A 13846-nucleotide genomic window follows, 5' to 3' on the forward strand; every position below is an offset into this window, starting at 1 on the left:
ACGGTCAATTGTGTTTCTGAAGGGGGCAGGTGTGCGAGTGCCTTCCACTGACCTGTAACTGGCTCTGTGCTGGTGTGGTGGTGGTACTAGTGTTGACATCCCAAAGAGTGGGCACTGTGTCCAGGTTATCTGTGGTGATGAAGGACTGGGCATCAGCATACTCCGACAGTGAGTCAGCCGGAGAGGAGAACAGAGAGTTCGTAGAGAGGTCATCAATGCAGGACAGGTCCTATAGGCAAGACAGAGAGAAGTTCTTTGAGTTTAACAAACAAAACAAACTTGGGCACAGAGGATTTTCTTCTTCAGATTTCAGCATATTAAAATTGACAGAGATTCCAAGAAAGAAGTACGCACACATCCTCGGAAGAAAAACAATCTACTTTATGCAAATAATGAACCGGGACTATAAATCCTGATTATACGTCCTTTATCAGACACAGCACACGGCATGCAGGGAAAAAGGTGTGAAATGAGGATGGATGGAGGTGAACCTCGGAGAATAAAGGTGCCATATTCATTTTAGATTCAGCCAGTGCGGTGCTCTTTTGGGATTAACACGAGCAGCCTAAACAAAATCTAATCGCGCGCAGATGTGTGAATTGTGAGCATGCAAGGAAAAGGCATAATGAAACTGCTAGTGTATGTATGTCATTTCAGCTATGGCTGCCTTCCAGTCGCCCCTCTATTCACATCCTTTCCAAACCATTAGCGTGCCATGTTCTTTAACTCGCCTCTCACAGGCACCCCTGAGTGTGTGTGTGTGTGTGTGTGTGTGTGTGTGTGTGTGTGTGTGTGTGTGTGTGTGTGTGTGTGTGTGTGTGTGTGTGTGTGTGTGTGTGTGTGTGTGTGTGTGTGTGTGTGTCATCAATGTGACACCATGCATGTATATTTATCCACCCCGGGCCATGTGCAGAGATTCCCACAACCCCTTGTTCCTGCTCCAGCCTCCAGAGGACCATGGCAACAGCCCTGATTACAATACAAACAATGTAACCTGTTCTTTCAGCAACAACATCACAGTTTGTTGCACTTTCCGAAAAATAGCTATCCATCTCAGAAACTATGCTTCAATTGAAAGACCATCGCTCTCTCATGGTGTACTCGCTGTACTCTGCATCGTATACAAGCATCTATATTCAGTTCATGATTAACTGACCCCCCCCTCCCCCACCAAAAAAACCCCACAAAAAACAAAACAACACTGTCATTTGCATCGGCAAAGAAACCGTTGTGCACGTAATCTGTCTCATGCAGTCAGTTGTAAAGTTTACTCCTTTGCGTGATGTAACAAACGGTATGTTTATGACTCAGCTGTGTACGTTTTTTGGCGAGGGATTGACATATTTATTCAAAAGATGTATATTTAGTGTATGGATGGCACCACACACATCTTTTCTATCATCTGCAGGTCATACCAAGAAAGCAAAAATATTAAATTGTACTTTGTGTATGTAAATATTGAACAATTGAATATTTTTGCTTTGCATGTATGTATGTATGTATGTATGTATGTATGTATGTATGTATAATAGGTACACAATAACAACTGAAGTTTTGAATATGTAACTGTTGAACCAATACTCTAAGGAGTGACGGAGACAAGCTGTCGAGGATAGAAAAACATATCAAATAGTACACTGGAATATAGAAGAAAGGTGGGATTAAATGAGCTTTGCTCCATTCTACTCCTTTTCTAACATGATTACCATTTGTGTGCATGTGTGGTATGAGTGTGTCTACATTCACTAGAGCTGCAGGGATACGAGTACATCCATACATTAACTGTGTACAGTAACTAATTATTATGCCAAGCATTTATTGATTAAATCAACATTTATTCATTCACTGCACTGATTTCATAAATTTGAAATGATGTAGAAATGTTTTTGGAATAAAATATTTAACAGAATTATGTTTGACATATTTCCTTTCATCGTGATTTTTTTCCCCTTTAAAATGTAGAGGTAAGAAACACGGCAGTTAAATGGGAGGCACATCACACACTTCTGCCACTTCCGCAGAGCCACGGGTTCTCAAGAGTCATGGTGAAGTGCAACATGCAGTTGAGACTTCAGATGACTTACGCAGGGGAAAACAAAAACAAAACAAAACTACAAATTTGCATTTCCGGAAGAAAATGCACACGTGAATGCCGCAGCTGAATGAAGCGGAACTGTAATGCTCCCGGCTGCAGGGGCCCTCAGCCGGCGTTTCTTAGCCGCAGGGGCCTCAGTGGATCCCCTGCATAAGGCAAACATGTGCAACTTATACACAACTTACAATGAACAGTTGGCAATCCTTTTGAATCATAACTCCTTCATTTGCTTCCATTCTGGGCAGATTGGATGGGTTTGGATCAGGCCAAGTCTCTAGGGTTGTCATGGAAAGGAAAGGCCCAACTGGGTTCTATCTGCCAACTTTGTTTTGTAATGTCATAACCGGTCACAAAAGAACTGGAACAGATTCAAATTAAAAAAAGAGCAAAAGAAGACAAAAGCTATGATCTCCATGAGGTGCCTCTCCCATTCGTTTTTGAATGGGACATTTTGTAGCTTTGATCTTTTACTGTTTTCATGATTTATTCAAAAACAGTTAAAGATATAAAAAAAGCGCAGAACATATTACATATCTCACGAGCGAGCCACACGTTTTGATATTTGAACGGTTCCGATCAGTTGAAGATTGCAGGAGTTATAGCGCGGCGTTAAAGAAGTCAGAACATTAATAATAAAAATTTGAATCACTATATATGAATGCCTTGTGGCATTCACATAATAACAAGAAGAAACAGGCCAGAAACAGAAATGATTGGCTGTGAAGATGATGCCAACCCAACAATATGCTGCTGCTAATTAATTCTGAGAAGCTGAGCTGAACTCTGTCATGGCTGCCTGTTAGCCTTTACTCACAGTTCAACGGAAAATGTTTCACAGGCATGCGAGGACGAGATGTGGAGCTCTGAGTGTAAACATGACTACATCATGTGGTAATGGCAGGACTGTGAGGATGGGAAATGGCCAACAGATAAAAAAAAAACCGGCTCAGCCCTGTGTTTGCTTACACATACATGTGATGTTAGAGTAACAAAGCAACTTACGGACCGTAGCAGGTCGCTGTTTGTGAATTGGAAAGAGCGCTTTTCAATGCAGTCAATCTTGTTTGCTGCTAGGTCGATGATGGCTTGCTTTTTAACTCCCTCGCCCGACCTTTCTCTTTCTCCTTCTGTTTGTATGTACATCTGTTCACTTCCTGGGGACACGAACGGGCATGAGCTCTGCAAGCAGGCACTCTAAAGTTGTTGGAGCCTACAAACAGTTAAGAGGAACTACTGGGTTTTGAGTGGTGACAGAGACGGCTCAGAATAGGTCCTTATTAAATACCAGCAAACTTCTGCAAACACATAACCTGTTACTTAATAAAACACCTTCTTTTCCTACTTCATACTGTCCTCCTTCTTTGTCGTTGCTACTTCCTTTCTTGGCACTCCTCACAGAAGGTAAATGGGTAAACAATGAAGCTTAAAAAAAGGGCCCAAAGGCATCCTTCCATCAAGGCATGTGCTCACAAACACGGACAAATGTATTTTACCGTGTAAAAAAAAAAGCACTGCTTGTTCTCTCACCGGTTAACCTCAAACACAGTGTGCCAACTTAGTAGATTAATTTAGCTAGAAAGCTGCTGTGATTTAATATTAAAGTACACCTCAAACTTACAATAAAATCCTCCCACCATAGCTTCCTTTAAACCCCCCTCAAAACAAATCTTAAATATTTCAAAGTGCTGCATCACAATGAATCCATTCAAACCAAATGTGAAAACACCCCTCCACTACTTTATCCTATAAATAAGGGAGTTGTATTTAGACCTGCCAGTCATTGCTCTAAGTTACATTATGACGTGACGTCTAGGTTTTCCGCCTCATGTAAACACATGTAATAGAACGTACTGTGCTAACACAGTGCTACACATACAGTGTTACAAAACTAATCAACCCGACACAGAAAAGGGAGTGGGGGGGGGGGGATGCAGAAAAGTGCTGCAGCTTGGTTGGTGCAAACCAAGATGTGTCCAACCTCAGCACCATGCTAATCGAGTTGTTAAGCAGAGCGTAACAGAGGCAGCAGTGTTTGTCCCCCAGCAGGCCTGTACCCAGGGCTACTTCTTCTTCTGCGGCTCCTGAGAGCACAGGCCCTGCCAAGCAGAGATAAGGCTTGAATTCCAACTGGTCTGATGGTAATCTGGCTCCTTCCACAGCACACACAGCCTCACAACCATATAACTACTAATCCTGCCCCTGTCTCTTTCTCTGTCTCCTCCCCTCGTGCTCCATTTCTCTGTGGTGCAATAAATAAAATATCTCAATGTGTACGTGCATTTCTGTCAGTGCAAATGTATCATTCTCTATTGCTTTGAGGGAAATAAATCAGAATAAAATCTTTATAGTATTTTCTTGGAACCCGTTTTAAATAAAATCCGACTGTGCTGTATACAGATGAACACGTGAAGCCTCTGCTTATGTTTCTCCTGTCATTTGTCCAACCTCATAGTTTGTGTGCTTTTCACATGTTCCTATTTCACAGCAAGTCTGATGTACGAATGCTTTGCATCCTTTTGGTTCCCAGCCCATGACATTCAAGAGACTTTGAAACATAAACCAAATGCATTCGCACACGCTGAACATCAAGCATCTACAGAAGCGGGAAATTGTGTTTGAGTGTCTGGATAATGACCGTTGACTGCTGATGATTAATGCGGGCACACGGTTTGAAAAATGGCTCTCACAAGCCCTCCAGTTCACCAAATGCCTGCAGAGCACCGTGGATGCTTGCTGGTTTTAGTTGAAGCTGGTAGTTATCAGCTCATACAATCAAAAATGGAAAAATGGACCAACTAACCACAAAAAAAAACAAAAAACTCACAAACAGCTCAGCTTCATCATCAGTATAGCCTGTTGGTGTATTCAAAAGAATTGTGCATGTGTGTTGAGTAATCTTAAATACAGACAGAAAAATTGCTCTCATTACAACAAAAACAAAACCCAAAATAAACAGAAAAACCCCTAGTGATCCCATAATCATGACAGGTAACTACACATCCAGGCTAAAATAAATATTAGCAAACTGTAAACACTTCATGCAGCCTCACTGTCTTTGCCACGGAGAACTGAAGAACAGCCGTTTCAAATAATGACTCCAGTGTTACTGGTGATGATGCTGACTGTATGTGCAGGAAGTCTCGCAGTCCTTTCTTTATTAACAATGAGTTTCATGGCCAACCTTGTTTTTAAATACTGTTTTTTCTTTATTACAGTAAAGTTAAGGGGTGTGTGACAGCAGTTGCTCCACATAACAACCATGCTATGGTGTCTGATATTTGTGTTTTAAATTCAGCCTGATCCGGTCATCATCGTTAGCTTGCCTACCAGTTCTTTTTTTACTCAATTGAAAAAATAAGTTTGAGTAAAGTTTAACCCACCCCTCTCAAAACCCTGTGTTTTTACAATTTTCTTGTCCTAACTCGTTTTGCCTTATTAACGTCTTTTTAATTATAAGTGAAACGCTGACATGAGAGCGGAACACACCTGCATAAAAGGTGCAGTAAAAATTACATTTTGATTGACTGAATCTATTTTTAAAGACTCTTGTCTCTTCTCTGTTGACAAGAGCATGTAAACCCGTTTTCCTTTTTCAGTTTGTAAGATTAAATCAGTGGCTATTGTCAGTGCTGACTTTGACGTAATTCAAACGCTGACTGCTACCTGCCTGCAATGACACGCACTCTATTGTTAGTATCGATCTCGTGAGCCAGATATAATTTTTTATTTTAGTTTTTTTTTGTAGGTGGTGTTGTTTAATTGTGATGCAACCAATTGCCACTAGTTAGGGCTATAGTGCCATCAGACAGCAGTCCCCCTCCATGGTGGGATATGAGCACCTTTACCTACTTTATCAGTTTCCCTGCATTTAGCCAGTGAATTTGATCAGTCACAGTGGACTGGAGGGTCACCATTCAAATGAATTATACAACTGACCTGCTTACCACAGCAACCCACCTGTGCCATTATCAGTAAAAGGTCTTTTGTCTTTCTTTTTCAACTCTCTATCAGAATGCAACGAACTGAATCGTAATGTGGATTTACACTGCCAGCATTGTGCCAACACCCTTTCTTTCACAATTGCTTTAAACTCTGGCATTCCTTCATATTAAACCTAAGAATCATACACAACTTTCAATTGCTGTCCAGAAAAACTTTAGGTGAAGAGTTGAGTACACAATCCCAGGCCACATCCTGTTAAACTCAATAACCTGGCACAGTGCGCGACCTAAAGCCTCAGCCGGGCCCGGCCCAGGGCTTTCCCCTCCCACACACTGCCAGCTTGGCTGCTTTTCTAAGACCAGGAAGCAAGTCATGCTGGCCTCCCACTCACCCGACATACATGTACAAACACACACCTCAAATGACCTTACCATCTTAACAGTGTGTTGCTGTCACCGCTTGCTAATTCTCTCTATTTTGTTGGGCTTCATCCCATTGTCTTTCCATTACTGGCACTTTGTGTCTATTTGTACATTCAAGATCCCTTTGAGTGTTTAGGCTTGTTTTGTTATCAGACCACGGAATATCACCACAAGACAAATATATAGTTATATATATAGTTATATATAATATCAACAACACCACTTTACACAACTGTGTGTAGCAGTGCATGGCCACTGAGCTGTTTTCACTTCTCTGAAGGTCCTGCTGTATCACAGCTATCGACAAATCCTGCTTAACTTCAGTAACTGGGTCATAGGCATGTGAATCACAGAGAAATCGTAAGTCTGACGTGTTGTAAATGGTGATAAAATGTCAAAGTTCAACAGTGAAACCTAGAGTGGTCCTGTCAATACGCCAAGTAGGAACATTGAAAGCTTATCTGTCAGTCTTGTGGAGTCTGTGTTTAGTCGGAGGTTATTAAATTATCCATCTGACCGAAACAACCCCTCACCTAAGGCTCTCTCCTCTAGGGTCAGCTGTTGACCTCGTCTATGTACTTAACAGATGGTGTGTGTGTGTGTGTGTGTGTGTGTGTGTGTGTGTGTGTGTGTGTGTGTGTGTGTGTGTGTGTGTGTGTGTGTGTGTGTGTTTGCAAGGCAGCTCTCAGTCCAGGAACTGAAAAGACGGCTGGTGTCTCTCCTTCTGTCTGGATTATGTTATGCCATGCTGTCTGCATGTCCCACGTCTCTGACATATCTTTTAGGCGACGACTTTAATAGCGCAACACTACATAGCTTTTCCTTTTCCTTTTCCTTGACCCTCTCACAGGCTTGAAGCAAATATTCACTTTTTTGTGTGCACATGCTCTCTTAGGCTAAGTTGTGATTTCGCTTCACTATTTATTATTTATTAAGTTGTAGTGTGCAAGAGTTAAGCCCAACAACTGTAGACTTAAGAGCATCTGTCTTTGACATACAGACAGAAATATGCTTATCCAGATTTTCACTAAGATGTATATTTGTTAAAACAAACTAAATTTAACCCCCCCCCCCCCCCCCCCCCCCCCCCCCCCCCCAAAAAAAAACAATGCCTTTGTACGCAAGGTAAGCTTTATATATTTTTGGGTGTCTCGGTTGAAACTTTAACGACGAACGACACATTTAAATATTTGCCCTCCGGGATCACAAGAAGATCCATTTCAGACTCTTCCTCACTCAATTCAATTGAATAAAAGGTCAATGTAATTACACTTCAGGGAAGATCCTCATGGAATCTCAATGACGCCACTGGAATTATATTTACGTGTATCATTTTCAAAATGTAATCACAGATGTTTATTGGTTTTCATTCTAAATAAATAAAATTGAAGGTTGTAAGTACGTGGTCCTTGTCTCGCTCACAGTCGGTCCAGTCTATCCATTCCCAGAAAACTAGCCGGGGCCAATCAAAGTGGTCTATCCAGTCCAACAACCTCCTGACAGGCGGGCCTACATGTCGTGCCAAGTCTGACTAAAGCAAGCCAGGGACAGCTTGCTGCTTACAAGGCTCCTGGAATTTTCCAATGTTTTCATATGTTCAGGAAAATAAAGGGATGCCATGTCAGTGTCCCCGCTAGCAGCCCAATGATGGAACTGCTTCAAAGAACACTTTTTCAGGCTGTGTGTGAAGGGGATCATAAAGCTTTCACAAAACTGTCTGTTAGAGTCGAACCGGGACAACAAAGCTCCACAATCTTGTGTTACTGCCAATCAATACCAGTACTCATACAAATTTTTATGATTTATGAGTAGCAGTAGTTAGGAACAGAGGGGGAAAAAAACCTGGATTTCTGTTATCTGATGAATTTTAAGATGATAAGATGTCACCCACAGAAAGAGAACGTGATAGTGACTTGCTATTCTCTGAGACATGCCAACAGTTTGAACCTAGTCTTAGACGGAGGAAGAGAAAAAAGACGAGATACCGACAAACAGTAGAAAGGTCTTAAAGGCCTATTTCAGTAACCAGTGTATGTTTTGAGTTGATTTACACTCACTCTATCATGACCCAGAAACACGAGACTCACCGGTACCAATAGCACAAATATGTTTTTAACTGTATTTTTAACATGTGTTTTGTACAGTGTCCTTGAGTGTTGTGAAAGGCACTGATATACATATAAATACAATGTATTATTATTATTATTATCTTTATAAATAACATTTGCTGTTGAACTTTCCTATAATTGATGCGACTGAGAACAGCTCAACATGGCTTTCATATGTTTGGTGTTACTGTCAGGCTCCACAGTGAATGAGACATTAATGAGATTCCCTATTAAACCGTAGTGTGACAGATGACATTAAAAACTTTTAGAATGCCTCTAACATTTCCACTCGACCATATGTCCTATAAATGTAAAGCATTGTCAACTTCAGAAAATAGAAGTAAATCAGTTAAAAGGACACGACCAAGCATACGGGTCAGACGACACTATGAGAAAAATGTGTAATGAGGGAGTTGTGGCATAAGATGACGTCTCAGTTCGGCAGAAATTTCAACACAGTGCATCACACATCACTTGCAATAGGGGCAAACCCTGTAAATTGTAGCAGTCACATGCAACATGCACATAGTTGAAACTGTTTTATTTAGCAGTGTCAGTGAACTTTGAATTATATTGTTAGCATAGAGGACGAGGTGTTTTGTTCTCGAAACGGAACAGTCTGAACTATCAGGGTCTGTTTTATGATATCAGTCTTTTTTCCTTCTTTCATCTATCAAGGAAACCAGTGCTAAAAAAATGAACGAGCCTTGTACTTGTTAGACGAGAAAACTATTCCTGAAAGCTTTTCATTTTGCCACAGAAAAATCTATGCGTGACTGACGTACGCACCTGTGGCCAATGAGCTCCTATCACACAGTGACTCAGAATGGTGGGCTCATTGCCCGCAAGTTGCTGATTTGGTTATAAGCCAAGGATCAACTCCTGCTGCACTTTTACAACCCATTTCCTGCTGGCTGACAGACAAACTCACAACATTATGTTGAGGCTTATTTCAGAAAGTGTCGAACGAAAGAATGAACTGTCTAAAACCACAAACAGTATGTACTGAATGTGTTTTACACTCTTGGGTGGGGGTGGGGGTGGGTGGGTGGGTGGGGGTGGGGGTTGGGGGGGCTTTCACATTCATCCAGTCTCGCACATGTGTATGATACGAGTATGATATTCTTATCAAGCAACCAACGCAAGCAAAGCAAGTAGTGTTCCAATCTGAAGCCACAAGTTTGTTTCTTTAGAAATGTTGACGTCAGAGAAATGGAGGACTGCTTGTCTGTATCTCGGAAACTACTGTATATAGAAGGCTATGATGACTTAAGACTGCTTCAAATACTCTTCCTTTTAACTACGATCACACAAAAGGAGCTTTTTGACCGTCAACGTTTTGAAGTTTTATAATTTGTTTGCATATTTCTTCATTCACCAACAATACAACCGTACAATGACTGATAATAATATACAGAGATAGGTGTGGGCAGAGATAGGGAACAACAAGGACCAAAAGACCTTGGCAAAATTTTAATTGTTGTCACACCAGGGGAAACGGCTCATTTAAATGTGCCGGTTCCTTTGCATGGCTCCCTCCACAGAACAAAGGCATTTACAGCAGAATATGAGTGTGGAAGCCGGATTATTGGATGTATTTGAATCTGTTTTAAACAAAAGCTGGATGGAACGACAAAACGTGGACATTTGAAAACAACCAACTCAACATCAGTCCAGCCGATAAGAAATCACAACATTGTTGCTGTGCTTTCTACTAAAGCACTCCAAGGAACCCAATCTAATTCAACTCCCTTATTATTAATCTCGGCCATCAAACTTGTAAGTAGCACGGACCCAGCAGACATTAGATCATTGCAGACGTTTACTGTGCAGGAAATAATCAAGAAAAATCAAGATGCGTTTGACAGTTTTGAAGTAACTTATAGCATAACAAAACATACAGTGTGAGAAGATCTGACAGGCTTTTATTGTTTGATTTGATTTTAGTTTTCTTTTCTTTTGTTCTAGGGTACCGGCAAAGTGCAGGTTTATCCCAAAGTCCTTTAATCGAGTGTGCTTAATTATTGAACGTAAAGAAAAATTACAATGTCTTGATACCAAATTTTGGTAACAACACTTACCTAATGGAGGACAACAATTAAGGGGTTTCAATATCAATTACTTACTTTTATAAATGCAGTGAAATTACTGCTTTAAAACAAAGAAATGTTAATATATTGAGTACATAAGCTTGTTGGCCATAGAAACAAAACAAACAGTGGATCGGGAGTCTTGACAGTGTCATAATATTGCAGTGCCTATTTGTGTCTACTGTCAAATATTTACTATTGTGGATAACCTGTGATTTTATTGACATGAAGAGCTTTTGACTACCAAGTTGGCACATGCCTCCATGTTGGCTTATCACCTGGCATCACACAGTATTATATCTGGGGTTAGAAATAACCCTCTGTAGGGATGTGTTTAATGCACTGCTCTTCAAAGAGACATTGCTGAATGTTGGTAAAGACAGCATGCGCCCCGCTAAACGTGCATGTGTGGCACCTCGTCCTCCATCTTCTATTATCACTGAACTCCCATCAAAGCTCTCCTTACCACGACTTCTTTCACTTCCTGTAAGCTGCATGCTAAGGGTCATGCGTGATGTTTAGTGTAATGCCAGGAACTGGATGATATCTCTAATACAAGCTGTCTTGCCCTGAGAGGGTAGGTTCATTCTTTACACTGTGGTAGAAAACAACTTGATTCAACCCGGTTTGTCGGCTGAAACCTCCCAATAAGCTTTTGATTTAATTGTAAAAATACTCGTACACAAAACTAAAGACATGAATTTTATAACTGACGGTGATAATAGGAACAGCTGAAAAATGTAACAGAAGTACATTCAAAGTCTGGCTCCTTTTGAATACAGAAAAAAAAAGGTGTCGATGTCTCAAAAGTATGTGTAGGAAAAACTACAGATGTGGGGAGATTAGCTGATCAACTTAATCAGAAATTGTAAGAAAAAGGGCTCAGCAAGCTGTCCTCCAACACAATCATCACGCTGCAGTGTCACGTACAATCATTCAACAACAATGAGAAGCACCACAATGGGCATGTGTAATAGTTCTCCACAAAACCGATACGAGTGCTGTTTAGGCTGACAAGATATCAGGTTCAAGCACTTACGGGAAGACAGTGTGAACTCACAAGCCTGAGTTCCTGGCTGACAAAGAAGACCTGCGTAGATGACTGACTGGTCTGCTTTTTTATAATAATGAGCAACTAGTTCAATAGTGTTTTAAAAAGATGTTTTCGTGAGGTTTAGGATAACGTGACACTAATGTGTCATTATAGTTTAAAGCCAAGTAATTCACAGACAGACTGAGATCCAGAACTGCTGGTTTCAGCATTGTGATCACAAGGACGTTTTTAAAGATTCCTTCCAGGAAACCAAAATGAAAACATGTCAAATATTAGCCAGAGATTGCCGACTAATAACATCACAAAGTTTGTGATGAAAACAATAGATATTTTTCACAACAGCTGCTAACAGCCACACACATGTTGTTTCCTACCATTAAAAGGAATAACATCAACATTTTAATACATATCTACAAATAAGGTAAAAAGAAGCAAACAGTTCCAATACCTTGGGAAGAGGTCGTCCCAGCTGAGAATACAGTTTAGTCCAAAATTGCATGAGCGACATGGGTCCAGCCGCTGCAGTGAGTGTGTGTGTGTGTGTGAGAGGGGGGGTGGGGGCTAAATACACACACACATATACTCCTGCTTCACCTTGAGTCCCTGAATTCCACCGCTTCTTCCATGGGTTGGTCAAAGTGTTGGTAGTCACCTTACAACTGCTGCGCTTCCAACCACTGGATTCCGGCCGGCCCTTTCACAGTCCCTCTCTGGCTCAACACACACATGGGTCTCAGCCACAGGTACGATCTGGGCACTGAGCTGACACACACAATCTCTGCCGGGACACGGACACGTCTAAAACATGCTTCCAGCTTCACCAATGCAGCCAGGTATTTGCATAGATGGCTTAGTCATAGTGATTGTGGACTAGTTCCTCTGAGCTCAGAAAGGTGGTTGGAGAGCGAGTGAGAGCGCAGAAGGGAGGGGAGAGGTGGGGAGAAGAGGGAGGGAGGAGGGGAGGAGCTTTCAGGAAATGATGCTTTTGTTGGTAAGTGACTAGAGTTACTGGCAGTCAGGCCCATTTTACTGTACATGGTGTAACTCAACCGCATTTGTAGTGTAAACAGTATTGCGCTCAGGACCTGGCTGCTCCTCACACCCCGCTGCTTACCGCTATGTTTAATGGGCCTGGGCTACTATTTAATGATTATTATATTTAGAGACTGAATCTCTCACTGGCTGCCTGTCTTGTTTCTTTTTGTCCCTACATTTATCTAAGAAAGCTCAATTACACAGCTTCCTGAATCAGTTGCTTATTTATATGTATTTATAACCAAAATAAGAGCAGAGAGAGCTCCTCATCTCATCGGCTCAGCCTGGTTTTGTTGTTCTAATTAACATAAAACATATCTATTAAATACATTTATAGTCCTAAAAAAATTGTCCTAAACATTTGCATGGTCATCTGAACAATGACAGTGAGACAGCTTGTGTCAGGGTTAGAGTTTCAATTTTGTACAATTACAGGCAAAAACCTCTTCATAAAAGGTCAGTCCTGCTTCCTGGAACTAGTGTGCCATTGCACAAAAAAGAAAAGAAAAAGAAATTTCTGGGAATATGATTACAAATAGATCTTTTCAAAACAATCTTATCCAAAGACAGCGTAGTACCACCATTTAACCATTTTAAAGCTACTAATACATGAAGATTGTGACATTTAAAAACATAAATAATAGGATTTGTCTCTTTTAACAAGTGGAACGGAGGGGCATTTCTGTCCCCCCCCACCACGTCAGCTTACAGGAATACATGATATCAAGCGAGCATGGTGAGGTACTGTAATGTCCATCTCTGCTGGACCAAAGTGGAGTCAGACTCCCAGAGACGGAGTGGCGCCTGTCCACGATGTCATCATCTGATGAGTGGGAATCCTCTGAATAATTTGTGTATTTGTGACCGTGTGTCTGTGTATCAAACCATGAGGGATGAAGGGCCATCAGGAGGGATGAATCATTTATGAGTTCATGTAGAAAACTCCAACACCCAAATACGCACACCTTATTGCATCACAGCCTATAGAAGAAGAAATAAAGACTAAGACAGCCGCTCGAGCACTGACACTTTAGCGCGCCATTACCTCAAATATTGAAGGTGGTCTGGTGTGCCGGCAGGTTTAATAAGTGATTTTACTT

General features: G+C 41.2%; 1 protein-coding gene across 5 annotated transcripts in view; it reads right to left on the bottom strand.

Annotated features, from left to right (window-relative positions):
* The window catches only part of sbno2b (strawberry notch homolog 2b), a 68287-nt gene that overhangs the window by 20279 nt on the left and 34162 nt on the right, over positions 1-13846 (bottom strand). For 4 of the 5 annotated variants that reach the window (XM_080474129.1, XM_080474128.1, XM_080474127.1 and 1 more), the window contains one exon: positions 53-229. In XM_080474129.1, the coding sequence (XP_080330255.1) occupies positions 53-229 (177 nt within the window). Of the gene's footprint in view, positions 1-52; positions 230-12159; positions 12401-13846 lie in introns of those variants that run through there. The other variant, XM_080474131.1, reaches the window with a different exon arrangement.

Source organism: Lipophrys pholis (assembly GCF_963383615.2).
Source record: "Lipophrys pholis genome assembly, chromosome: 10".
Classification (NCBI taxonomy): Eukaryota; Metazoa; Chordata; class Actinopteri; order Blenniiformes; family Blenniidae; genus Lipophrys; species Lipophrys pholis.